Here is a 27,636-nt window from a genome sequence, read left to right on the forward strand (position 1 = left end):
TTTGTGGTGACTATCAGCTGTATAAAATACAGTCAGCATATTGATGTTTTAAAAGAAGTCCAGAAAACTTTTAAAGTAGTTTTAAACTGTAGGTGTAAAGCTGTAGCAGCTTTGCCTTCTGATATTATTTTAGAATAATTATTTTAGAAGGCAAAACTGCTGCTTTCTAGCTACAGTTTTTGGGTTGAGAATTTTAAATAGCAACACATTAGTAGCAAACAATGTTTTTAATGAGGAAAATATATTGTTTAAGTGATAAGACTGTGCTAGCTTTTGTTGTTAGTAAAGAATGAAAACTTAGTGATTTTTATGTTAAATTGGACTCGGAGCTCTCATTAGCTACCTTCATATTCCTTACAAGTCATTTATATTAGATTTTACAGAGCTCTAGAAATAAATGTCTGTGACTAAAGTTGGAATCTTCCAGTTTGTCAGCATTTTTAGAAATATGTGAGATGTTTTGCTTTGCTGTTTTCTCATGTTGGTAAATGTTTGATATTTTCACTATCAATCTTCAGCAGAAGTTTACAACCACATTAACCTTTGTAGCATAACCTCTTGCTTGCTTTGTTGTCATACTAATTTAAAGAAATTATGACAGGTGGGGAATCTTAGTACCTGTATGTCTGAAATGGCTGAGTACCTGTGGAAGGTTTGAACCCCAGATTTCTGTGACCACCTTCAACAATATTTACTTTGAAAGCAAAACTGTTTTGTGTGTGTGGAGTGGGAATCACAATGCTCATAGTCGATAGTATAAATGAAATTGAATAGAATAAACAGAATATTGTTTACTTATCTGTTGAAATTCTTATTGTAACAACATTTTGCCAGTATTTTTTTTTTCTCAAAAATGAGCCTTTTTTGAGAATATTCAGTCTTTCACTCTTGAAATTTATTTCCAGATCAGTGATTAAGACTTACCACCTGTAAGTTTCATTTTATAATAGTTTTGCATTATTGTTCAGTCTGCATTGACTGACCTTAGAAGAAATTGGTTTTTTATGACAGTTATTCAAATAGGTTACAGTTGGATGGAGGGGTGGAAGAAGAATGCACTGAAGCATTAGAAGGATTTAAATTTAATTTCATGGTCAGATGTGGGGCAAAAAAATCTGCCTATACTGTAAATATGATTTGATTAGTCTTTAAGAGCTGGGGAAAACTGTTGCACCCAGTCCATTCATTTTAGACAGATGCATCCTATTTTCCATATGCAGTTGTCATCAGTTAAGCAACTATCATAATGACAGCATGAAACAGATTAAATACTGTCCTTCTTGTGGTCAGTTAGAACGGATTTCTCAAGATGAGGCTAATACAGGCAAGACTTGCTTGTTGGTTTCCTATATATTCTCAAGCACGATGCAATGTATGCATCTGTGACTTCGAAAAAGAAAATGCTTTCTGCCCTGTGTCTCAGATTTGAAGTGTTCTTCTAAAATTGCACAATTAAATAAGCAAGAGATATAACAGCAACTTACTGAGAAAGTATTGAAAGTATTTTTTTTAATGCTAGTTATATGAATTTAAAAAGTGCTTTCGCCTGTGGGAGGGTTACAGGTTTTGCTATGCCCAGCAATCTGCACACAGGTAATGAGTTCGTTTTAAGGTAAGTGAATACTAGCCGTCTTTCAGCAAGCTGTTTTGTTTTGCAGAAGACCTTGTATATCCAATGTTGAGTATTATAAGTGCAAAATAATAGCGATAATTATGTGCAGGTGCATATGCAAACAATCATAGCTTTTTCTTACTTGCAGTTCTTGTAGAGAAGGATAATAAAAAAAAAGAGAGAAAAAAGGTTGATAACTGTTTGCTTAGAAATTTGTATTTCATTTTTTGGTTCTGCCATTCTAACATCTTTTGCTAATTTTCTGTGCGGCAAAAGAGGTTATTGATGAGACCTTGTGAATTAAGGCAAGAGTCTGAGCACAAGTCCCAGTGTTTAAAGCTTTGCACTTTCTGTTCTGTTCTATCCAGGCTTTGCACAAGTTGCAGGTGGTTTAGCAAGTTCTGTCTGTCAGCTGCTTACTGCTAACCATGGCTGTATGCTTTTTATGGTATATGTGAAGTAGCCTCTTCCTTTTTCACATGGCAGTGGATAAGCCACCTTAATTAGCGCACATTTGGTGTGTGTGGTCCTGCAGGTTAAAAGAGTTTGTGCAAGTAGATGTTGTGATGAAATTGATTTGAAGGAATATTTTCACGTGGCAAAGACTTTTGTATAGCAAGGATGTTGAAGTTTTCAGTATTATTAAATAAATGATAAAAAAATTGCATATGCAAGAATAAGCATCAGGTTTCTCAATGTATTGTTTAATATGTTATATATTAAGATCTATGAAACTGCTCAAAAAGAATGAGTGCTTAGTGTTATCTATTATTGCTGGTTTGCAATGGTTATCTTTCTGAATAAAAATAGTTTTCTTATATTTTCATGCTGAAATTCTAAAGCTGTGCTCTCATTTCGGTGTTCCTTTTGTGGAGGTTGTTCTTGAAGATGTTTATGAGGAAAAGTAGAGAAATCAACTGGATTTTGCTGCAGAATTGGTATACTTTGTGATATTCTAAGTTTCAAAGAATCAGTTCAGATACTAAGTTATCTACCATTAAGCATTATGTAAAAATAACCACTATGACATGAATAATTTTTATTATGACTGTTTAAAGCAATTCCTCGGAAAATGTTGGAAACCTTTCCAGCTATGTTAAGTTTTAAGTCTACTTTTTAATTACTGACTGCAGTGGTAGCCATTTCTGACATTCCATTGTAGCCACGCATGTGATTATAAATTCTGTATTTCATTTTGTATTGCCAGCACTGGACATTCATAATGTAGGACTGAGTAGGAAAAAAAAAAAAAAAAAAGAACTTAAAATCTAACTCTAAAAAAGTCGGAAGATACTTGAACTGGAGCTTGGAGTGAAGGACCACAAGTTCAGTTACTTGATTAGTAAAATTTTGGACATTGGTTTCTCTGCCCCAAGGCCATAAGACCCAAAGTCTTTGCCAATGGGTTTACTTAGATGCCAGATTTTATCACATGCCCCAGGACATTGCTGTCTTGGAAAAATGAAGTATTTTGCACCCATGTCTTGCTTCAGCCTATTGGGGGTTCACAAATAAGACTTCCTTGTCCTGTAGCCATTGTAGGGACCCAGTCCCTACAGCAGCAGAATTTTTGTCTTGTGATTATGACATAATATTAAGATTTTGAAATATACGATTCTGCATAATTTTCATTTAAATGGGTCTATTCATAATATGTTGAACTATACACAATATATGTAATCAGGTCATACAGTGATAATTTGCTGAGAATCTTAAAACTATTCATTGTATAAAAGGAAACTGAAACAAATTACTGCTTGCCTGAAAGTTTTACGAGTGAAACATCAATGATCAGTGGACAGGGTACTTTGTAATCTTTCAATGTAGTGCATGTACTTTTATTTAAAAATAATTTCGAAGATCTGTAAGATATTTTTTGTGTTTACAAGTCTTTGTAAAATTTTCTGTAAAATCCTGTGAAGACATGATTTTAAGAGTGTATCTTAAAATATCCAGTAAGACTTAATTTTACTATGAAAAGAGGGGCAGAGCGAGAAATTCGTACATGGCTTTGTGCAACTTTGCTGAGTACATTTTATTATTTTTATTTTCATCGATGCTGTAGTATAAAAAATTTGGAGTCTGTTCTTCATTTATTTTGAGAAAATTGTTTGCTTGTTGTTCCACACACTGCTTAGAAGTTTTAAGATTGAATAATTACTTTAGTCAAATTAGAACTTTGGACTTCAGCAATGATAGCAATCTGTGAGGGCAAAACTTAAAAAGGCTTTCATATCTTAGTGATGTAAGAAAATTGATCTAGAAATTGTATTTTTACCTGGCTAACACATTTTCAAGACATTTTGGCCATATTGTCACTACTTGATACTTTGAAAACATCTAAGAGAGGAATCAGATACAAGTTCATTAAAATTACTTTAATGGCTAAATTATTTAAATTTATGGTGTTTTTTTTTAGTGTAGAATATGAGAGATTTGCTTGTTTTGTTTTTTAAGAATAATTGTTGAGGATTATTGACTCAAATTGAGTGGTTATTAATTGTTCTCTGGAAGCCTATGCTTGACGTTCAGGTGTCCAACATAGGTTCTTTATATGTCTGAAGGAAAAGTGTAATGTTGAGACACAGGAATCTCTCTTTTAGTTTAATAAAATTATGTATTGGTTTAAAAGTATGCTTACCATAACTTTTCTTAAATTTATAGTTGGTTTTTGGGTAATGCATGCGATTGTTGTGGTTAAGGTAGTTATGTTTATGGTATTTAGATCTTAATCCACAGCAGCATGATGGTGATAATCCAATCTCTTTTTATGGTATTAGAAAGATGAGGCTGATTACTATTGTTATTTTGGGGAAGGCTTTTGCCTTCATGCCTGTTGTGGACCTGGGTATAAAGACCAATCAAGGTATTGAATGACCTCTGTTTCTTTGGCTACAACGGGGACAGAGGGCAGCACCTGACTTTGGGCAATGTTTCTTTTTTTAATAAAAGTCTTAACAGTCGTAGATAGTCTTAAACAAAGCAGTAAGTGTTTAAACTGAAATGAAATGGCAGTTGCTTTTTGGAATAGGAGCAATACCTTTACCAAAACACGTATTTTCCATTGGCTAAAGAAGCAGAGGTTGTAATTCATTGCGAAAAAAATATTGAATATATTTAATCTACACAATGTAGGTGCTTGCAGATCTTTTGGGTTAATGCGTTTATTAAATAGCTAAGAAATTGTATAGAAATATATGTTAGTGGATTTGAGAGAGAACTTGTACGGTACGTAGCAGAGAAACCAGCTGGACTATTGGTTGTAATTACATGGTGTCATGCTGGCAGCAGAGACCTGAGCCAGCTCTAAGAGGTTCAGAAGCATCGCCAGTAACATGCATCTGGTGATGTGGTACTTCACTTGGGTTAATTAGTCTTCCACTTCAGTACTTATGGTAGTCTTGCTACTGAAGATGCTTTATTCTTAATAAGTTAACATTTGATGTCTCTCCGTAGCGTTGCAGCGTGCTATGTAAAGATAACTTTTTACATGATATGGCAGATTGGAAAATTTTATATCCTATTTATTGAACATCACAGATATGTTCATAACCTATTTCCATTTTGCAACAAATCAGGTGAGGAACCAGGAGGGGTAGCCAAGAAAAAAACTAAAGTCAAAGGTATTTTTAATGTTCTTTTTCTTGTGGAACTTTATGCAGATGATGATGTCTGAAATGCATGTGCATTGCAAATACAGATTGCAGGTTATAATAATGTTTACTAATACTGGCTATGATGGCGAAGTGTTGTCTAATGGTGCAGCCAATGATTATTCTCCCCATTTTTCAGTAAGATTTTCTTTCACTAGTGATTGTAATTTAATGGCAATGTGAGTGTTTTCCTAACTAGAGATTATATTTTGTTTGTGCATATTTTTTTACAACAGCTGTCTTGTTTGGATTGTAAGTAATTTATGTTAACTTCATATTTTGCATGTTTGAAATAAAAGTTCTGATATATGTGCAGATTTCATTCGGTGTGAAATCCTCCTTTAGTTATATGAATTAATTGTACGATTACAATATTGTAATTGGCCTTGAGCACCTTAATTTCTGCATAAGCCTCTACTTCAATAGTTCTGTTTCTTTCTTGTGGGACAAAAAATTTAGATAAAGTTCAATAAGTTACCCTTTAATATTATTTGAGAGATTGATTGCAGTGCTGATGCTTATAAATTTTCCAAAAGCTTAAAGTAGGATAGATTGCAACTGATTTCATGCCATGCATTTATTTATAATTACATTGCTGTATGAACAAGACAATGGTCTAATGGTGTTTGGTGCAAAAGAGAGACTAAAAAAGCTGATTAACCTCAACAAAACACCAAACGACCAGATGTACTTCAGGTGCATAACTCTTTAGATGTGCTCAGGTATCTCCATACAGCATGGTGCTATGTAAAGAACACAGTCTCTTTGTTGCATTAAAGACACTTAGACTTTATTGTGTTTTTTCTAGCAGTATGTGAAAAATGCACGCTGTTTGTAATAGAAAGGTCTAATCAGGATAAAAGTGGGTTTGCTGAGGGAAGCTCTCATGCTCAGATGAATGTGACTCTTCTTAGCATCTTGCATGCAAGTGGAAATTTTTAGCATTTGTTCCCCGTTGTGCTTGGTATGACTTGGTTGCAAATTGTGTGTTTTCAATAAAGTAATAAACATCATTTAACAATTCATTCCCAAGTTTTGGATTATTTTTCAATGTTTGATATGAGAATGAAGAAATGGTATGATATATTTCAAGTGCTCTAAACTGGAAAACAATTGGAAGGGACCACGATGTTGTTCCTTTTAGACTGAGTTGTGTGATTGGCTTGTTCACTCCACAGAAATGTTATACAGAATTAGAGGAGGATGTTACAGGAAAAATGTCACTTGCTTGCTTTTTACCTTAGAAGACTGCAATTTCTCTTAAAAAGACTGAATAAGAATAGCACTTTTATTTTTTTCAAGGATGCTGTTATATCAGAAGAAAAGTCAGATTATCTAGATACCGTGTCACAGCCAAATGTGGATTGAAACAGAGAAAATAAGCACAAGAGATACAACTCCAAAAATAAAACAGACAAAAGGATATTACTAATGAAACAAAATATTATTAGTAACGCTATATGGAAACACGAAGATGTAACAACTAATTTACAATTGTTACTTTGATTTCACTGAATATGTTCAAACCAATTTAATTTTTCTGGAGTTCACCAGGGCCTTGCTGTTTCTTCTTGATTGCTGTATACTTACTTCTTATTTCAGTTAAATCTATACCTCAGATACATTTTTAAGGCTTGGCCTAATCTGAGGTAAAAACGTCAATAACTTGTTGTAGTATACATTAGTGTTTTTATAACACTTTTGTTTGTAGTTTTAACAAGTTGAGAAAGTTGTAGGAAAAAAACTTGATGATATTCTTGACATTTGTAGTTCCTACGATGGTCATTCTGTTGTCAAAGATTGAAAATTTATTGTGATTTTCATACTTACAGACAGAATTGTTTTTAGCATTCTGCAGAAGTTAGCTAACAGCAAGATCATAGAGGCATGGTTTTCACTAGATTAATGCTTTATTTGGATGCAGAAGCAGTAAGCTAAGATTACTGGCAGAACTAATTTGTTTGAATGGCTTAAAACATAAATAGTTAATCATGTGAGTTTAAATTGGCATCTAACAAATACTAAGCAAGAATTTGATGAAAGCTTTTAGATAGTTGCTCTTGTTTTCTGGTTCTCTTATTGAACATTTCCTCTTTTTCAAATGAAAAACTAAAAAGTAAAAGAAGCAATTAAAGAACCACTCAAGAAATTAAAGGAGAAACAGGAATCCAAGAAGGAGGAAATAAAAGATGAGGAAGAAAAAAAGAAAACCAGGAAAGGAAAAGATTCTACCGATCGAAAGGACAAGAAAGCTGTTGATATGAATAAATTAAAGAAAGATTCTGACAAGGCTAAAAGAGACAGAGGAAAGGAAAAGGAAAAGGAAAAGGAAAAAGGCCTAGACAAAAATGTGAAATCCAAAGAGTCTACAAAAAAGTCAGCCAGTGAAAAGGAAGGTAATATTCAGGTAGGAAAAGACAAAGAAACAAAAAAGGTAATTAAAAACCCATCCAAGGAAGACAAGAAGGAAAAGAAATAAACCACCTCCTGGATGTGCTAATGAGGAACAGATCTCCAGAGTGAGAAATTCAGCATACTTATATGAATGTGATAAATATGGCAATAAGAAGATAAAGTTTTCTGGAAATATGTGTGAACAATGGCTATATATGATCCTTATTTGCAAACTGTTAAGTGTGTACTGGCATTGTAAACACAAAGCAAAAACATCTGCTGTGAAATTCAAATATGTACATATGTTAATATGCCTGGCTAACAACGTGTATTGAAAACAAAAATATCAAATTAATGCCAATTACTGAAACCATACTATAAATCTTGTGGATTGGTTTTGGGGTTTGTTTTTTGCTTTTTGTTTTTTGTTTTTTGTTTTTCTTTGTTCCCTTATATTAAAAAGCTATTTATTGGTGTGGGGATGGACGTTTAATATTGTATATCAAATGCAAATTTAAAAACATTATTAAGAGGTTTGTCTCGACATATGTAATGGATACTCACAAAAAATTATTTCTGTTTCACAAAAATATCCAAGAGGAGCATTAATGGAATGTACTGTCATAGGAGCTCAGCAAATAAATGTAAATTATTCCTTGCTAAACTTTTTTTAGTAGGCTGAGAAAACTATTTAATACACAAACACGCACAGCAACTTTAGTGTTGCGCTTACTTATGAGACTTAAGTGTATACTCAACCAGTGTTGCAACGCTTTTGTTTATTGATCCTGTGACAATATGTTCTCCCCTTCTTCTCTCTCCTTAGGTCTGAAAATTTGATTCACTGTCACCTTTCAGTTTACTGTGTCTTGATTTTTTATTTTTTTTTTTTCTGAGTTGTCAAAGCTTTTGGTAAAATAGACTTCTGAAAATTAGGCCACCTATTTCACTATTGATGAGTATTGTTGGGCTCCAGTCACGTTTTAAGAAGAGATATGCTACTGGGTCAAATTGATTAGAGAACAGCTTATGTATTTTTACAGCTCTTGTTTCCTTAAAACAGCACTTTTCAAGTATATGATACTTTGGTAAGCAAAGTCCCATGTCAGTTTGCTCTTATAGCTTCTGTATTTTTGGCACCAAGGAATGATTTATTCAGCAGTCTTATGAGAATAAACAAAGTTACAAAACATTTCTTTGAAGATATTTCAGTATGTTGTTAAATCTATACTTGCTTTCAAGTTTATATGGGAAAGGAATATTTTCTAATTTTACTGGACAATATTTCTGAATATGTTGAAATACCAGTTGCACAATAAAATTGCACAAGATTCAGAACAAAATTTGTAATGAAAGTTGAAGATTTATTGTTGTAATACTATCATTTTAAAGAAAAAAAACCTAATGAGTGAAATTACGCATGAGTATATGCATGTGGCTGGTGGTGTAAGATTGAAGTCCTGAAGATTCTTTCTGTTTGTGGTTTTGCTTAAATTTTTTGTACAACAGTTGGCAATACAATTTTCTCAGAGTTTCGATACATCACGTGTCTCTGTAAAATGTATTGATTCCTACAGATAGGAGATATGATAATAGGGTAAAGTATATTCTGATTTATTTTTTTAGAGGAAAAATTACAAAAAATAGTTCGAAGGAAACCTGTAGAAAATAGCACAGTAGCTTAAGATTTTAGCTGTGATGATTAACAGAGATTATATACTGAGCTAGTTTCTAAGAACTTACATGTGTGAAGAAGGAGGACGAAGATGTGTGTCTTATGAACATTAGAGTGCTTAGTAAAACACTGGACAGAATTAAGATCTAATAAATGCAATTTCATAATTAACGTTATCTTTTAGGTTTCAGTGATGATAGATGTGTTTATTCATCTTTGCTCTGATAGGTGTTAAGATACATATTTGATAGGGGGGCACTCAAATTGCTCTTCTCAAGAATGGTGGCAGAGTGGTATAGGGTACATCAATTTTATTTCCTACTCTAACATGACAGAAGTTGTAACTGTCTGGGAGTGTAATTTGGAATGAGTTACCTTTCTGATTCACATGGTATTTTATCTTATACCCCAAAGCTTATCTGGTTCTAAAGGAGTTCTTTTTTTTTTTCCAAATAACATTTTGTTTGAACACACTCCCAGCTACATACAGATCGCCACACAATAAAATGAAATTTTTGCCCCAGAGATCTGTTGTGCTGTTGTATATCTCTATGAAATATTATTGTCATTCACCTTAACTTACCAAAGTTACCACATGGGCTCAAAAAATGGACCACACAAGTGAAAACTGAGTGCAATTTATTTTGATAAAAAGATGAGAGTAAATAGTATGTTGCAAAAAGTAAATGGCGTAACACATCACATACTCAACAGGGTTGAATATCAATCAGTGATAAACGTGATAGATCTGTATAAAAAGTTTGAAAGTAAAGTTGATAAATGTGCAAGCAAAATGAAGAAATATTCTTGCTAGTCCCTTCTTTCCTTTTACACGCTTGAGTTGCTTGTTGGCTGTGAAATATTGAATATCTTTTGAAATACTTCAAATCCATGTATTGGTCCTGAAGCAGAACAAGTGGTTGCCTGGAACTGGAGTCGTGGGTTATCAGAGCATATGAGGTCTTATTGAAAGAGGTGTGTAGGTAAGGGCAGTGAACTGTGTTTGTGGAATCGGGGTGGCTGTTTCGACGCTTCCAGCTTCTGAAGTGTGAGACAGTGGCAAACAGAAGTAACTGGGTTTGTCTACATATGTAGTTAAAGACGATTGTAGAAGGAAGCAACTTCTTACTCTTGTAGTGATTCATATTACTGCAGCAAAAGATGAGTGTAAGTCTTAATAATAATTTTGACTATTTCAGGGTTTTTCTATGACACAGGAGAAAATTGGCAAAAAATGAAGTGTAAACGTGACCTTTTTCTTCTAGCTTATGATTTTGACTCCATAGTAGTAGACTCCTAGTTATAGGACTTTAAGATATAGCCTAGCTACTTACTTACATGTAATTTGAATAATATAAAAAGCTATAAAATACTAGTAATTCTGTTTATTCTGTTCCCATTCCTGTTCCATATAGGGTAATGGAATGAGTATGTTTTTCTCACAATGCATAAAATAATAAAATCTGTTGTTTTGAGGCATACTAGTCCTATTTATATCTCAATATGTTTGACTCCAGTAGAAACCTGGTAATTTATTTTTTTTTTAACTTTTTTTAACTGACTTGAAATCTAATACTTACTTTGTTCCACTTAAAGTTACTTTTACAAGGTACAGGAGTGTTCATTCTAGTGTAGCTTCTGCTTTCCTAAGTGTTACTTTTCTGTTGATTTCTGTGCATACAACTCTTGAGAAAATAATTTGTTTTGGGCAGAGTGTGTGTTTATTTAAGATGGTAGTTTCATCTTCATTGACTCTGGACCTCAAATATGAACCTAGGAAAAAATGACGTGATTACAGGAGAATTCTGTTTGGAAGGGACTTAAGAGATCCTTATTCCAACATCCCACTCAAAACAGGGTCATCTCAGACTTGTGACCCGGTTTTGTTGCCATTGTCCGGTGTGGTCTTTAAAACCTCCATAGGTGGGAAGGCACAACCCCTCTGGGCAGCCTTTCCCACCGATTTGACCGTCCTCATGGCTGTGGGGTGTGCGGGTGCGTGTGGATGCGTGGAACTTTTATCCTGTAGTCTGAACCTCTCTTGTTTAAGTCTTGCTTGGCTCCTTCTTAAAGTACAGTTGAGAGGAGGATTAGGCTAATCCCAATGTATTCTTTCTTAGGGATGTGGTGTATTACGATGTGGCATAGTTTTTCAAGGCTATGAATTATCTTAATCCTTTACCGTGGTGTTGATCTTTGCTGTTATTTGTTGCTTTCACTTCATTGTGTGTTGATCTAGAAGGATTCTGTGGTATAGATATATAGATTCCATCAGTCATACTTTTTTAGGAGTAAGCTAGTTGTCTAAAGAAACTGAAGACTGAGACTACTTAATTTTGAGTAAACTACAGTATTCTTCATTGGATTTAACATGTGAATTTAAAATACCTCTTCTCATTCTTGGCAACCTGTTATAAAGTTCAAATTAGTTCTTAATAAAACCTGTAGAACTGAAAAAATGAAGCACTCTTTGCCTGAAGATAAAATCCTACTGCCTGTTTTCTTCTGGATACTGACTAGATATTGAGAATATCATAGTGATTTTTTCAATTACTTTGAAGAAAAGGCAAATGCTTAAATTTTTGTCCCTTTTTCCCCCTCATATGTTTGTCTTCAAAACATATTGTTTACTATCTGAATACACTTTGGTCTTTGTATATATCACTGTATATCAGGACAACCCTGTAATTGTGATTAATTGTTTGAATGCATTTTGGAGAGATTAATGTCCATTAATTTAATTGAAACAACTTTCTTAGTTTATAGTTGAATCAGATCAAAAAGAGCATTAAGTTAACTTTATAACTGAAAAATGCAGGCCTTAAAGAAAGATCTGTCCCAGCACAGCCACCATCACCGGAATCTGAGACCATCCCAGCTGCTGAGAAGTCATATGCTGAATCAGGTAAGGCGACTCATATACCAGAGGTGAAATAAAATACATGATGCTTCATTTGAATTATAGTTCTGTTTCCTTAGCATACAAACTTACTGTGTCATTTCTTCAGGTAGAAAACTAAATCTTTCATTGCTTTTATGTGTTGCTTATCCACTACAGTTTATTTAATGGGAATTACTGTTCATAACTTTTATATAAATTACTGACTATGAAACATTTGTAATTTAAATGTACAGAAGAAACTCTTGTCAGCTCTCATGGTTACCATTGGAACCATATCACATCAGAATAACTTTCTGCTGATGTACAGTTATAGTTTTGATATGTATGCAACAGTATACCCAGTCAGAATAACAGCAGATTCTCCACCTTAAAAGAACTAAACAAACTACAAAAAAAAACACCGCAAAAACCCCCACCAAAACAAAACAAAACCAGCAACCACCAACTTTATAAGATTAATCAAATTTCCACTTTTCTAGTAAAACCAATAGTATATCATAAATGCAATACACCTTTTTGTGTTAAAAAATAATTTAAATATTTTTCAAGCCCCATAAATATTAGTAAAATGTATTAAGTTCAAGAAGAATTTAAGAAAAAATAGTTTACACACCAGATTTCAGATCTGTGGTTTGCATTTTGGTGTTATTTGGAGAGTATGTATTTTTTCCTGTTCCATTACGAGGTTTATCTTACTTGGTGTTCGTGAACCTAACACAATTACCCACAAAAGTGAAGCATATGGTCAATAAAATGGAGTATAGAATTTGTTTTAAGACTTGCATAACTTTTCTTAAGTTATCATTTACAAAATATATCAAGTTAAGATGTCATTTACTTCCCCCCTCTGCCCCCCATAGCTGATACCATTTTGGATCTTTACTTAGAAAACGCAACTGTGATTTGGTTTCGTGCTGTTGAATTTTTCAATGTTAATTTCAGGACATTTATTTGAAGTCAACACTTCATACAAATTCCTGTTATGTCCTGGGCTTGTGTTTTAGATGACAATTACTTATTCCTGAAATCAGTTTGTGATTTATTCTGCTATGAATTTCCAGGAGAAGACCTTGATATTGTAATGTTACTGTCGGTTTTCCCTGTTTATAAATCCAACAAAACCCTGCTTGTGCAAGTGGCATTTTGTTGTCAAATATGGCATGCTAGCACTGCTGCCTTAATTGTAGGAAAATAATGGATGAAAGTGTTATTAAAATAGTTATTTAGGAGCTAATTCTTGGTTTGAATAGTTACCTGAAGATATTAATGTTACTGGCTCTGAGAAAAAGATACATGCTGAAATCCAGTGTAGAGAAATTCTCCCAATTCCTCTTCAGAATGAATCTGATGTGATTGATGCAATACTGGAGAGTAAGCAAAACAAGATTGTTTTCGTAATTGTGCAAGTTGCAGATGTTCACCAAGTCAATCTCTATGGAATGTTATGGAATGGAATAAGGACTTTGTGGATGCTACTAAAAGCTGCAAGCCTTGAGCTAATATTTCGGCTTTGCCTTTTGCACTTACTTTCACTGTTTATAATCTTTTTAGAGCACAAGAACGCTGATGTAGAATTGGAAGAGGAAATTCGTGAAGGTCTCCATTCCCAGCCCGGTAATGCATTAACACTTAAAAATCACTGAAGAACTTATAAATACTGCTGTGGGCTAAATGAATCTCAGAGTCTGGTTTTGGTATGCAAAATGTCCCTGCTCATTGCAGGGGGTTGTTCTAGATGACCTTTGAAAGTCTCTTTCAAATCAAACTGTTCTATGATCCTATGATTCTTCTTTTGCGTACACAAAATATTTTAATCAGCTAATTTGTTATTTTCAAGAAAATTCAAAAAGTTCAGTTACCAAATCCTGAAACTGTGGCCTCTTGCCCAGTTGTGTTTTGCAGCAGTAGCCCAGATCAGTCAGTTGAGGAAAAACTTGTTCAAAATACTTCACAGAGAGTAATAATGAGTAATCAGAGATGGTTTTACTGTGGTTTTCTCCATGATCAAAGGTGGCATTGGCAAGTCAGTGCAGATACTTGGAGATTATACTTCTGGAAGGTGCGGACAAGTGGTCTGTGTCCCTCTCCATCTCCTTTAGGGACTAGTTGAAAAACACAAAGACTGTACTAAGACTGAATATTTGCTGATGATAGAATTCACCAAAGAGTATGTGTTCTCTAACAATCTGTGTGATTTTTTAGGAGAGAGACACGAAGACATAGATGAAAGTATACATGACCAGTGGCAAGTGAAAGAAGAAAAACATGGAGAAACTTTTGAAGCTCCTACAACAGATGACTTGCTCAGGGAATTAGAGAATGAAATTCCAGAAGCATATGAGACACCAGACTCAGTTCCGAAAGGTACCTGAATGACTGAATATATTGAAAATTAAATTTTGTCAAAAATGAGAACAGACAAATAGAAATATGCTGCATTAAAAACTTGACTCTTAATTTTGGTTACAATAGAAACCTAACTAATGTCAACAACAAAAACCAGTATTTATCAAATAAATATTTTTAAAGCCAAAATGGGATATTTTAATGCCATGCGTTTTGGAATGTAGGTAACTATGTATTATTGTTCACAACAAAACAAATTAATCTGTGCTTCAGCTGTGTATATCTCCCCCAATATTTGTATGAAGTTTGATTCTGGGCTTTATAGTTTATTAAACTAAATTTTAAGAGTTTATTAGCACAGCCTTTTGTAGTCAGACTTATTCTCACTCTACTTTCCTTCTAATGTGGCTCTCGAAGAGAACGTTACACATATGACTATATTGCAAATCCCGCTCAAAACATAACATCTTATAAAGAAGTTGCTCATATCCTGCTGCTTTGAGCCATTGACAAGATGATAAATATTGTTTATAATCAAACAAATTAGGGGAAAATATTTCTCTAAAGAGACCTTGTTTCTGTATCTTTTGTATTCATCCACAGTGCAAGTTAAAGTAGGGGAATAGATAAGATATTCAAATTCAAGATACTTTAAAATTACTTTTAAGAAGGCAATGTGAATATTTTCTACTTTTTTTTACATTTACACAGAAATATCTTTGGAGAATGAATTGTTTATTTTTTAGCAAACGTCTAGAGAGTTTGTGTGTATACACATTCTCAGTATTATATACAAGAATAAAATTATAAACTTTTATTCTTTCAATCGATACACATATTTTGCTGGGATTAGAAGAAATTTGCTTAGAATTTCTGCTTACAAATTTGACTCTATTCTTACATAATATTCTGTTATAGAATTTGCTTTATCATGTATTGATTTTAAAAAGCCTAAAAATTTGTAAATACATTTTCGTTTCTCAGATGCTGATGTTTTGGCAGATGATCTTGGAGCAGTGGAGAGTGAACCATATGAAGCTCCAGGTATAATTTTGTTTTTCAAACTGGGTAATATTGGTTTTCTGCCTAAATGTAGCAAATTATATGAGAAAGCAAAATAGAAAATGTTAGACTAGTTTAGTAATACATAATTTGGAAAATGTTTTTTACTCCAAAATACTGTTCTTGATTGTTTTGGGTATTTTTACTCTGAGATTACTGTATCATACTTACTACTGAAAAAGATTGTAAAAAAAGAGAGGGTGATAGGTATGAAAACTTCACTTGGGTTTGTGCAAAAAGTTCATTTTTACTTTTTTATGTGCTTCTGGCTGTTGTGTGTGATTGGGATCTGGATAGGAAACAGACCTGTGGTTGTACAGTCTAAGAAAGTGAGAATGAGATTTATTGGTTATATTGCTGTATTCTTAGAGTCTACAATGCTGCATTTCTGCTTTCTTGTTATTCTTGCCATTAGTCAAAAGGCTGTGTTCTCACATGGAACCCGTCACCTTTCAGAAACACCCAGTTATACCCTTTCCTTCAGGACTATTTGTTTTTTTGAGACCCATTATACTATCAGAGAGCGAATTGGCACCAAAAACTTAATTCTGAACTATCCTTGCACAGTCTTTCTGCACACCCTAATTCATCTTCAAAGCATTTGTGCAATTTTGCCTGGACTAAACCAGTTAGCTTATAGTCATCTTCATGTTGGGCTTGATACCGCATACAATGGCATCAGCCCATCTTTCCCATTATGAAGAAACAATAGGTGGATATTACAGTTTCCCTCCTATCTGATAAGAATTTTCTTGTGGATGCTAATAATGTTTCTTTATAGTATGGGCAGCCTCTTCCATTTGCTGATTTGTGTTTGGACTAGGCTTCTAATCTTTGGTTCAGTGTTAGTTCTGGACTTAACAATCTTGCTTGGTGTCAAATAGGACAGAAGAATAATTTTATTTGCTTGATATAACTAAAACTGCTTATTCCTGTCATTGTGAGAGATTTGTCAGATGTATCATACCAAGTATATTAATAACATGGTAAGGAATTGTAGTTACAGAGGAAAATAATCCGTATATTTAGCTATGCAATGATGTCAGAAGCAAAATGTACATTTTTCTCAAGGTCTGATTTGTGGCTCTTGTCTTCTCTAGATCGTCACCAGTGATCCTCATGCACATTAGTAAAGAAGCTACTTCAGAACTTTGAGGATAGGGGAAGATTACATTCTTTTAATTATTCATATTAGAAGAACTATTAAAATATTCATGGAGACTCATGGCTCTTGTGGGTCTAGTTTTCATACTGAGGGTATAACAGAACAGAAGAGAGGGTGGCCCAGCAGCTTCCATTAGAATCCCATGTGTCAAGTTGCAAGTGGCTGTCTTTAAGATCTGAATTTGTCAGTTTTCATCTAGGGAGCTACACTTTGCTATTGATAGACATATTGTGGATGTAAGCAAAAATAATGGAGCATTAAAAATATTTCATGTTTTTAATTTTTAAAATATTTCTTTTTCATACTTAATTTACAGTTTCATATGAATACGATATGGATGTGGAAAAGATAGTAAGTGAACCAGAAGCTCCAGGTTTGTAAATTTTCATGACTTCAGATTATAATATAAGCACTTATAGTTTTTTAAATGTGCTTCAAAGTAATGTGTCATGTTGAATGTGTAGTCACAGTTTTATTTTCAAAGAGTTTTTCTGGTGGTCTCAAATAAACCTGATATTTGCAGCTGTGTTGCTGTTACAGTTGTGAATACAGTGCTCCACAAATCCAATCCACAAATACTTACATAAATATCTTTTTCTGTCAGGAGTCTCGCAATGTAATCAGTAGATTGTCAAAGATCTACTTGTATTCTGATTTTAAGCCTAAGTACAAATATGCATGAACATATTATATTGTGTGACTTACAGTGTAGCTCCTGGATGTGTTTTACAATCTAGCTGTCACTTTCAAATAAAACATTGTAGTATTAACTCAGTATGTTTAATTCTGTTATTCTTGAGCTAAATATGTGACCTTTTTGACTTCTCTTGTGCTATTTAGCTGTTGTATGAAAATTTGATTAGAATATAAAATATTAAATATTTGTATTTTAAGGTGACTCCGAGCTAATGCCAGAAGATGCTATTGAACATTACACAGGTACAGTCCAAAATCATATTTTTTTTTATTGAGTTCTGTCCGCAAACAAAGACAAAAAAACCCTCAAAACATTGGAGCTTACAGATAGCATCAGTTCCTTAGTAAGTTAATAGATCTGTATTTTTATTTACATTCTGAAAAAATGCAAAGACAGACATGAAAACTACTTTTCTGTAATATCATTGAAATGGGCAGAATAATATTTTTGAGGGTTAAATTTCCAGGAGAATGGATGTTTGTTTTTTAAATTGCTTTGAAATGTTTCTGTGGATAAAAATAATGTGAATTTGCCAAAGACGTTGAAGTTGGTGGTGTCAGGAAAAAAAGTAATTTTTTTTTAATCGAATCAAGCAATAACAAGCCGATTCCAAAATTCCACTGTAGAAGTTTGCTGTGTATATAAACAATTTACAAGTATTCCCATTATGAATTGTAGGTAATTTGTAGATGAGTTCGTGAACTGTGTAAGAAAAGCCAACTGATAGTGTTTTGTCTTTTTAAGTCTGTCTTGTGATACCAGAAAATGATTCAGTTCTTTCACGAGGTCTTTTGGAAACCTTCACCTTTGAACTCATATTAACTTTAATACAGTATAGAATAGTGTAGTTTTGAATATCTTTTTTGTTCTGAATAAACTTAACACTGTATTGTGTATATTTATTGTCTTAAAATTCCATGAATAATTTCTTTTTTTTTTTTTAAACAGAAGATAGGGTGCACAGCGATTATAACGAAGACCATGGTATGACAACTATTATATTTAGTGAAGTGACTGTATTGGTGACTTTAATTAATATGAAAATGAAATCACTCTGTCTTAAAATTTTCCACGCCGTCTCATTACTTTGGAAGTTCTCAGTTAAGGGTGTTGTTTTTTTTGTTTGTTTCATGTTCAAACCCCCTTTGTATGTAATCAATCAATCAGTCTTTAACAATGCAACAAGTGTAGACTGTGTGTATAGGTTGTATTCCCATATTGATTGTCTTTGTCATACTTGGTGCTTATGTGGCACGAGAATGTCAAAGACTTTGTACACCTTTTTGTAGGGCACCCTGGCCAGGTCAGCTGGGGTTCATCGCATCTGTATAGCTCAGCATTAACTTGTCAGCTGGTCCATAACTACCACTTGTTTTAGTTTAATTTGATTAATAATTCACTAATGATTGCTGAGACCCAATCAAAGAGTAGACAAGTAGACTAGTGGTCACAGGCTTGAAACTAAGGTTTGTGATTGTGATTCCTTCTTTGAGATTCCTCTGAGGATTGCCATTCTTCAGAAAAGCTAAGCACATCTTTGAAGCACTCTTGTTTCTTGGCCATGTTTAAGTAACCTGAGCAAAGGGCAGAAGTTCTTCCAAATATTTGAGATGTAAAACCTTGAGGTTCATTCGTTATCATCAGGAAGGAAATTCTGACATCTGCCTTTGAGACAGAAGTCAAAATCCCATTGGAGGACTTCCAGTGGCCCAAAGATGTATTCAGCCCTTAGTCCATGTCTTTCTCAGCCTGCAGAAATTGTTTGCCTCAGGTCTGATGCCCTTGTCAAAATGTAACTCGGAATACAGGAGCTCGGTTATTGTACACAACTTTCAGTAGTCCTATGAAGTGTTTTGTATACTTTGTAGTAGTGCAACTACAGAAACAAGGCAAGTTTGAGATTTCAATTACAAATTCAGAGTTCTGAATATTTTTTTTAAAGAATATACTGTACAAACTTTTTTGTTAAAGGAACTGATTTGGAGCCAAGTGACTATTAGTGCCTTTTAAGATAAAACACTTAAAAGCAGAAAGATTTTATTTTAAAAAAAATCTTACAGAAATAACCTTTTTTGGATGAGCGTTAATACTTGTAATGAAATTATCCAAAACACTGGATAAAAACTGAACTTCTTCAGTTCTAAAATTCACAATAAATGTATATTGAAAATTCAGACAATTAGTGGGTAGCATATTATCTGTTTTCAGATGTTATCTAAAGTAAAATGATGAATATTCTTTATTTCCTTCTTCTGCAGAGTTACAAAAATTAGAACGGCTCTTTACTCAAAGATTAGGAGTGTAGGTGAATTTTGCAGAATGATAGCTTTATTGTCATTGTTTTCGTTATTTCATCTGTGTAGACTGAAGTGCTTGAATTGTCAGCATTATGTTCACATTTGGTATTTGTTTTATGTGTAGAATTTCTACTGCAAGCTCCAGTAAGGGTTCATATGTCTATTCAGGCCTCAAACTAGAGAAAGTCTTTGAGAGCTTTGCATTTATCAGTAAACAAATTATCTGGATACTTAACAAGCACATTTTTAGGATATTGCATGCATATCAACTACCCGGGAACTTTGTTTTTTATTTCTTTGCAGAACCAAAGCATGAAGAACTGACTGAGACTCAAGATGCAGGTATATACACACATATGTACGTAGGTGGGGTGTGTGTACACTCCCTTACTCATCACCCCCATATATATATATTTATATATATGGAACATATTAGAGAATCTTTGTTTCAAATGTAATTGAAGTAAAAATACCTCTAAAGTAAATGTTATTGGAATATAAACAATATTCAAAATCAGAGAAATAGCTTAGTAAAGTTAGCATAAAAATCTTGCTATTATATCTTTAATGACGTAATTTGTGTGCTCTTCAGTCACAACATTGGCAATTATGGAAAATGTACATTGCAGTCTGTGTAGTTATAAACTTAGGTTTTTGACCTATCTTTGCCATATTCAAAGAAAAAAAAAAATCCATGGAATCCATAATTTAAGTTGAACTTGGTTGTTGTCTTTCAGGAAGGAAAGTAGGACCCACTGAGGAATTGCATGTTTATCCAAATAAAAAGACTTTTAAAGTGGAAATGTATAGGCTTTTTTAGTTTGATTTTTAATTTGTCTAGCAGATATAGTTGATGCTGCAAAAGATGAAAGTGGGTTACTGATTATATTTAGACAGAAACAGGGAAGAAAATTCAAGAAGTAATTTATTTTTTTTCCCCTCAAATTCCTTAAAGTTCTTGTTTGTTTATAGCAATAGAGTGTTCACAGGGAAACATGTCTGCGTGCTGTCTTCTTTTGTGTTGTGTCTAAGTTTCATCAGTTGAGGGCTTGACTTTATTATTATTCTATATTAAATGTTTTTGTAGCTGTTGAGGACCTTCTGGAGGAGATGAATGAAGCCACAGAACCAGGTATATATGTTGTAATTGTGATCTTTAAGTGTTTTGATGAAATAAATGCATTTTGAAATCCGATGAAAAAAACTCAACACCTAAAAAACCCAAAACAGCAACAACAAACAACAACAGCCGAACAAACAAAACCCAAAACCTGACTATACGCTTATTTCTTTTTGTATTTTGTCTTATAGATGATATTATTGAAGATTTTGATAACGAAAAAGCATGAATTTTTACAGTTTGTGAAAGAAATTTTTTTTCTTCCATTTATATTTGTTGATATAAATAAAAAACAAAAAATGAAGCAGAGAAATAGGCTATATAGAATCATCTAGTTCCAGCCCTCCTGCCATAGGCAGGGACACCTTCCACTAGACCAGGATTTGCAAAGCCTCATCCACCCTGGCCTTGAACACTTCGAGGGATGTGGCATCTGCAACTTCTCTGGGCAACCTGTTCCAGTGTCACACCACCTCTACTGTAAAAAAATTTCTTCCTTATGTCCAATCTAAATCTACCTTCTTTCACTTTAAAACCATTGCCCATTGTCCTGTCACTATAGGCCTTGGTAAAATGTCTCTCTTCAACTATCTTATATGCCCTTTTCATATACCTGAAGGCTTCTCTGAGGTCTTCCTGGAGCCTTCCCTTCTCCAGGCTGAACAACCCCAACTGTCTCAGCCCTTCTTCACAGGAGAGGTGTTCCAGCCTCATGGTCTTTTTTGTTGCCTTCTTCTGGTCCTGCTCTAACAGGAGCCAAGGACCCCAGAGCTGGACACAGGGCTCTAGGTGAGATCTCACCAGAGCAGAGAACTTTGTGATGTTGAACTTCATGATGTTCTTATGAAGTGCTTAGAGTTTCAATTTGAAGAAAACAATATGTTAATTTCTCACATGACTATTCAAAAAGATTAAGTTGTGCATTTTTGTTTGTTGTGCTGGTGTCAGGGAATTTTAAATGAGTCAAATGTAATGTGAAGATTTGTTCTAAGAAGCTGAAAATATCAGGAACGTTTTTTTTCAACTGTTAATTCAGTTGGCTAGAGCAAAGTGAGCACAGTGTGTAGATCCTGTATTTATTTAGGTTTTCCATTTTAAAAATATTACTAATATAATTGAATGGGGAAACAAACATTAGTTCACATAAATAACAATTGTAACCAAAATCACTTTGGGTGGGAACATAATAGCAATGCAAGTCAATAACTAAGATGAGCTCAACTTTTGGACGTAAAATAAATTTAATACCTTTTTTCTACTCTTAAGTGCAGAAACCTCGTTGATTGTTTTGTAGTTCAAGTCTTCCTTTTCCTTGAATACCAATTCAGTTGATTTGCTGGTGGGGAATAAAAGCAAACTTAGAAACATTCTGTGTGTAACTTTCAACATTTATTTTCTTTGTAACAGTAGAAAGTAAGCATGCAGAAGATGTGGCCACTGAACCAGAGGAATCAGGTATGTTATCTTTTGTATGAGTTTGCTACTTAAAAAAGATTGGGAAAAGAAAAAAAAGGTAAATGAATAGAATTCTGTGCTGCAGTAAAAATACATTTGTGACTTTTTCTGCAGCTTTTTTCTTCTAAGGATAAACATTAATTGTGTTGCTGGAATATAGCATTTCAGCTATTTTAATGATAATATTTTGATGATTTACAGAACACTCTTCCATTTTAGAAGCTGGATGTGCTCTCAGTTCCAAAAAACTTACAGCAATAAAAATGGCCATATTAGGTCACGTGAAGCTCAAGATTTCTTTGCTATACTCTGGTTCCCACCATCCAGTCACTAGTGTGTACTCAGGAGAGAGGATTATATGTAAGAAGTAAAGTGGAATGTCTCCCCAGCGTTGAGCACTTCATTGATGGGCTTCCCAAGTCAGAAAATATATTTCCCTCTCCTTGATTTTTCTTTTTGTCTACATGGTTATTATGAATTCTTTTTTGGTGAGCCTGACTCCCTCCACTCATGAATAGGGAGCGATGTGCAACCTTCAGTCTGTTAGCAGTAACAGCACTTGGTGACATGTGACATGTCTAATTTGGACATGTAGATGGAATTTAAAAGAACTGAATTTTGAAGTCAAATATTTCATGGTTACAGCTGAGAACATAATAAATATTTGGATGTTTTCTAAGCCCATACCATAGTAGCATGTGAAACTGTGGGAGATTGGTCATTCAGACAGTATAGTTTCAGAATTTTGAAATGTAACTTTGAAACTATGCAATCCTGCAATTTACTCATTGGCCTGCTTAAGTATTTATCTCTCCCCTGGAAAAATTCAGCTGAGGAAAATTTGCATCCCACTTCTACAAAAGTAGTATTATGGAGTAGTCTTGGCAGGTTACTCTTTTGAACATAAGGGGAAAAATGCAGCTTTTTATAAATATTTAGAGAACTGTCCGGTTTCAATTGTTTGTACACTTTTGACTTACAGAAATGCCTGTTCAAGCTGAGGATTATTCAAATGATGATCTAGTGGGTAAGTTAATCTGAAGTGTTTGTTTATTTCCCCACTCAAATGAAGCTATAGCTACATGGAAGTTTGTGAAGAAATTACTTTGTGGAGAGGAGTGAAGGAATATCATTATTGTTCTTAAAAGTTGCTTCCTAGTTTTGAAGCAATATTTTTTTATCTTGTAGTGGATAAATGCTAGTAATAGTTACTGGGTTATACAGAAGTGTTCCAAATAAAGTTGAGCAGTTTTAATTTACAACTTCATTTTTAATGATTTTAGGCAGAGCTGAATACTTTTGCTGCGAACGGAAATATAAAAATTTCAGGTCTCAAAATATGTGCGTACTTCCTTTCTAGAGTATTTGGTGATGGGTGGTGATACTGTCAGTTGTGTGTGTGTCAGTCAGATCTGTTGGAGTCTGACTGTAACATGGTCTTTGGCCACCGATCTGCAAACAGGACTGTTTGTCATGCCAACTCATTTTCGTTGACGTAATTGATTTTAAGAACATGAGTGCTTCCAGCTCTTCCATTTGTTGCCTGACAGAAGTAACATGGAGTTTAGCCAAACCATTTTTAGAGTAACTACATGGGATCTGGAGACGGCATATTCTTAGGTGTCATCTGATTTTGGTGTTAATTGTTACAGGTTGCTAGTTTGTGCTTGTAACAAAGTGGTTGTGTTGAGTGAGTCACTGAGCTGTATCTCAGGGCAGTAAATCCCAGAAGCTGCAATCCAGGAGATGTGTTTTGGTCTGAGCAGCCTGATCACCTTTCTGGGTTAGCTGATCTTTGTGATATGTGGAAGCTCTTAAGTGGTGTGTTGCCTAGGTAGTTTTGTGGCGTTTTGCTTTTCCTTGTGGGAAATGAAAACTTGTATTTAACTCTTGGGTATGCCAGAAGTAGCTAGAGAAGTGGAAAAAAATGCAGGAGGCCTTTGTAGTCGCCAGGTACGGATTGGAAGCATGGTGTAGTTCATGTTTTGCATACTGAATCTTAACTGAGGTGATTTGAAATGCTCATATCAACATGTAACTTCTGCTCTCTGTGAGGTCTTTCTAAACTGTTTATCTTAACAGCCACATGGTATACTGAAATGTTCAAAGCCATACATGTTCGTTAATAGATGCTGTATCTAGAAAGGTTTTGTTTCATAATGAATATGAAATATTTTCAACCAAAGCTTATAATCAGTGTAGGGACAAGCAGTGCTTACCTTTGGCAGCACAGGCAAGAAGTTCAGCAAAGGTTGTGTTTAGTTGGTTTGTTGTTCTTTGAGTTGGAACTGTAGAGCAAAAAAAAAAGATGTTTTCTCTCAGAAAAATGTTGCTCCTTAAAGTTAAATAACAAAAGGTCTTTACAGGACTACTGCAAAATTTCAACAGTAGATAATTTGACTGCACAGCGTCAGTTGTATTGATATGAGGTTATTGAGACAATCTCGTGACTTAAATATATTATTTTAAAACTAAATTCAAAATCCAAGTACCAGCCTGAAATACTGAATTTTTGTTTCAATGGACCATATTTCTATTGTTTTTTGTGCTGTAATTTATGACTCAGTCCTGCAGCAGTAAATAAATTTTCTACCTCTCCAAAATAAAAATATCTTCTTTGTGTTGTACAGTAGCGGGTGGTTTTCCTAATATTTCATTTAGAATCATAGAATCATTTGAGTTGGAAAAAAATCTTTAAGATCATCAAGTCCAACTGTAAACCTAGCACTGCCAAGTCCACCACTAAACTATGGCCTGAAGTGCCACATCTATGTGGTTTAAACACCTCAAGGGATGATGACTCCACCACTTCCCTGAGCAGCGTGTTCCAATGCCTGATAATCCGTTCCATGAATAAACTTTTCCTGATATCCAATCTAAACCTCCCCTGGTGCAATTTGAAGCCGTTCCCTCTCGTCCTATCACTTGGGAGAAGAGACCAACACCCTCCATGCTACAACCTCCTTTCAGGTAGCTGTAGACAGCGATAAGGTCTCCCCTCAGCCTCCTTTTCTCCAGGCTGAACAGCCCCAGTTCCCCCAGCTGCTCCTCATCAGACTTGTGCTCCAGACCCCTCACCAACTCCACTGCCCTTCTCTGAACTCTCCTCAGCACCTCAATGTCTTTCCTGTAGTGAGGGGCCCAACACTGAACACAGGATTCAAGGTGGGGCCTCACCAGCGCTGACTGCTCCTTTGATTGCAGGTGGACTTTCAAATAAGGTGACAGAATTGAACCCAGTTGTCCACTCTCCTTTTATTGTATTGTGCTATGAAGAGAGTCCTTCCTGTTTTCAAACAATGTTAGTGTAAAAAAATAACTTGTTTTACCATGAAATAAAATGTAATAGGTTTTTTTTAGATTTTAACTTCTAACGGGTTTTTTTAGATTTTTTTTTTTTTCGTTTTACCTTCAGTTGTTTTCAAAACTAGCACAACACGCTTTTTAAACCACAAGATTAGCCTGCAGAGTATGTTAGCTCTGCCCTGATATGTTGTGGAAACAGACAATGATACAGCACTGGAAAGAGTGAGTGTTTTGTTTTTCGCCCTCACAGGAAAAAGTGAGAGAATCAGTCAAAATCTAGTCAGTTATTAAACACACAGATAACTTTTAGAAGTAATTCCATGTATGTGATTCTTCCTTTAGGAGGTAGTAAATGAAAAGAATTTGATCAGCACAAAATCTGCAACAATATACCAACATACTTAAGAATCTTCAGTATTTTATGTGGTTGTGCATGAACCACTTTGAAGGCAGACGAATCATTGTTTATAATTTTTTTTAAGAAGCTTATTGTGTCAGCACATAAAGTAGAATTCAAATAGTTTCTCTGAAGATTGAGAACAGAAATAGCACATCAGTAAATTACCAGGAATAAAAATGTTACTGTTATTAAGTTACTGGATTTTTAAGTGTTTTTACCTTCTTGTTTTGGATGTGAAAATTTCAGTTTGAAGGCAACATTATTCTCTCATTTTCCTCTTGAAATGTGAATTTAATATTTACCAGGAATATTTTTTAATTCATGATGGAGGATTCAGTATGTTTTCTTTGCTGTTGTCAGAAGTCTTTTCTCCTTTGTTCATGTGATTTCATTTCAACAGGTATTCTGAACTGGTGTTTTCTGTTATTTCAGCAATAATAAAAGTAAAGGTGTCTGTATGTAGTAAACCTAACTCCAAGTAGTGTAAAAGATATTCAGAAATATCACTTGTGAGTCCTTATTCTCAGGTAATATAAATTCATGCAACTTCATTTGAAGTATGGTGACACCAGTTTGTATCAGGTTAGGAGCAGTTGTTTGATTTGAAACACAGGAACTTATTTGTTTTGGAAAGAAAATAGGAGATAGTTGAGAGGATGAATTTAACTGTGAGGAACATTCAGATGTTGCCAGCAAAGAGGTCAGGTGTGGGATCTGAATGTGTTGGAGTGCAAATCAAAAGTTTGCTGACTTCAGGGGGTATCACACACAGAGAAATTACTAGACAACTGCATCTTTAGGTAGCTGTATGTACTGTTTTCCATTTTTTAAGTTTACTTGTAAAATTATACCAATATTACTTTCCAGCAGTAAATTATTTCCATTAATTATAGTCTCAGTTTTTGTAAACTAGTGCACTTGAGTGGCATGATAGGCCAGCTTGAAATATTAGTAATTTAGGTTTTTTGGCTAATCCTGTTTTACAGTGGCATGTAAATTGCAGTGAATGTGATTGAGTAGTACTTGTTGGAGACCTATTTTAAGGGAGATATATTAGAGTTTTTTTGGATGCCTTTACTCTCTGTATTTGAATTTTGATTCCTCTTGTAATGTTCAGATTTAAAATATTTAAGGGTTGTTGCCCCCACCTCCCGTTTTAATCTTGTATCCTTGACATTTTGATAACCCTGCATTTATCTTACCAACTGCTGAAATCCCTTATGTGTAGAGAAGTTTCCACTTTCCAACTTAGACCCTTCCTCATTCCCTGACTCCTATTTTCCAATTGTATGTGCCCTTGACTAAAAAAAAAAAGATTTAATGTATTTGTGACATGGCCTAGAATTCCTTTACAAAGAAAATGAAGTGCCATACGCTGAGAAAAAAGTTACTGCTTAGATAAATATTTAAAAGTTGACATTCCCCACCTTATACAGCAACTTTGTGTATATTCATTATGATAGCTCCTAGAACTGCTAGCTTTGCAAAATTAAGTAGTCTGAAACAAAGTTGCATTTTTTAGCATTTAAGATTTTTTGTTTTGTTTTAGAGT

The 27,636-nt window shown here is 34.2% G+C and overlaps 1 protein-coding gene across 5 annotated transcripts in view; it reads left to right on the forward strand.

The window, feature by feature from the left end:
- The window catches only part of ASPH (aspartate beta-hydroxylase), a 110,473-nt gene that overhangs the window by 26,405 nt on the left and 56,432 nt on the right, over window positions 1-27,636 (forward strand). For 4 of the 5 annotated variants that reach the window (XM_065831450.2, XM_065831452.2, XM_071804077.1 and 1 more), the window contains 11 exons: window positions 12,153-12,239; window positions 13,788-13,850; window positions 14,439-14,600; window positions 15,567-15,626; window positions 17,126-17,182; window positions 17,704-17,748; window positions 18,455-18,490; window positions 20,107-20,145; window positions 20,891-20,935; window positions 22,331-22,378; window positions 23,361-23,405. In XM_065831450.2, coding sequence (XP_065687522.1) covers window positions 12,153-12,239; window positions 13,788-13,850; window positions 14,439-14,600; window positions 15,567-15,626; window positions 17,126-17,182; window positions 17,704-17,748; window positions 18,455-18,490; window positions 20,107-20,145; window positions 20,891-20,935; window positions 22,331-22,378; window positions 23,361-23,405 — 687 coding nt within the window. The remainder of the gene's footprint in view (window positions 1-12,152; window positions 12,240-13,787; window positions 13,851-14,438; window positions 14,601-15,566; window positions 15,627-17,125; window positions 17,183-17,703; window positions 17,749-18,454; window positions 18,491-20,106; window positions 20,146-20,890; window positions 20,936-22,330; window positions 22,379-23,360; window positions 23,406-27,636) is intronic. The other variant, XM_065831451.2, reaches the window with a different exon arrangement.

The sequence above is a fragment of the Patagioenas fasciata genome, chromosome 2 (assembly GCF_037038585.1).
Source record: "Patagioenas fasciata isolate bPatFas1 chromosome 2, bPatFas1.hap1, whole genome shotgun sequence".
Classification (NCBI taxonomy): Eukaryota; Metazoa; Chordata; class Aves; order Columbiformes; family Columbidae; genus Patagioenas; species Patagioenas fasciata.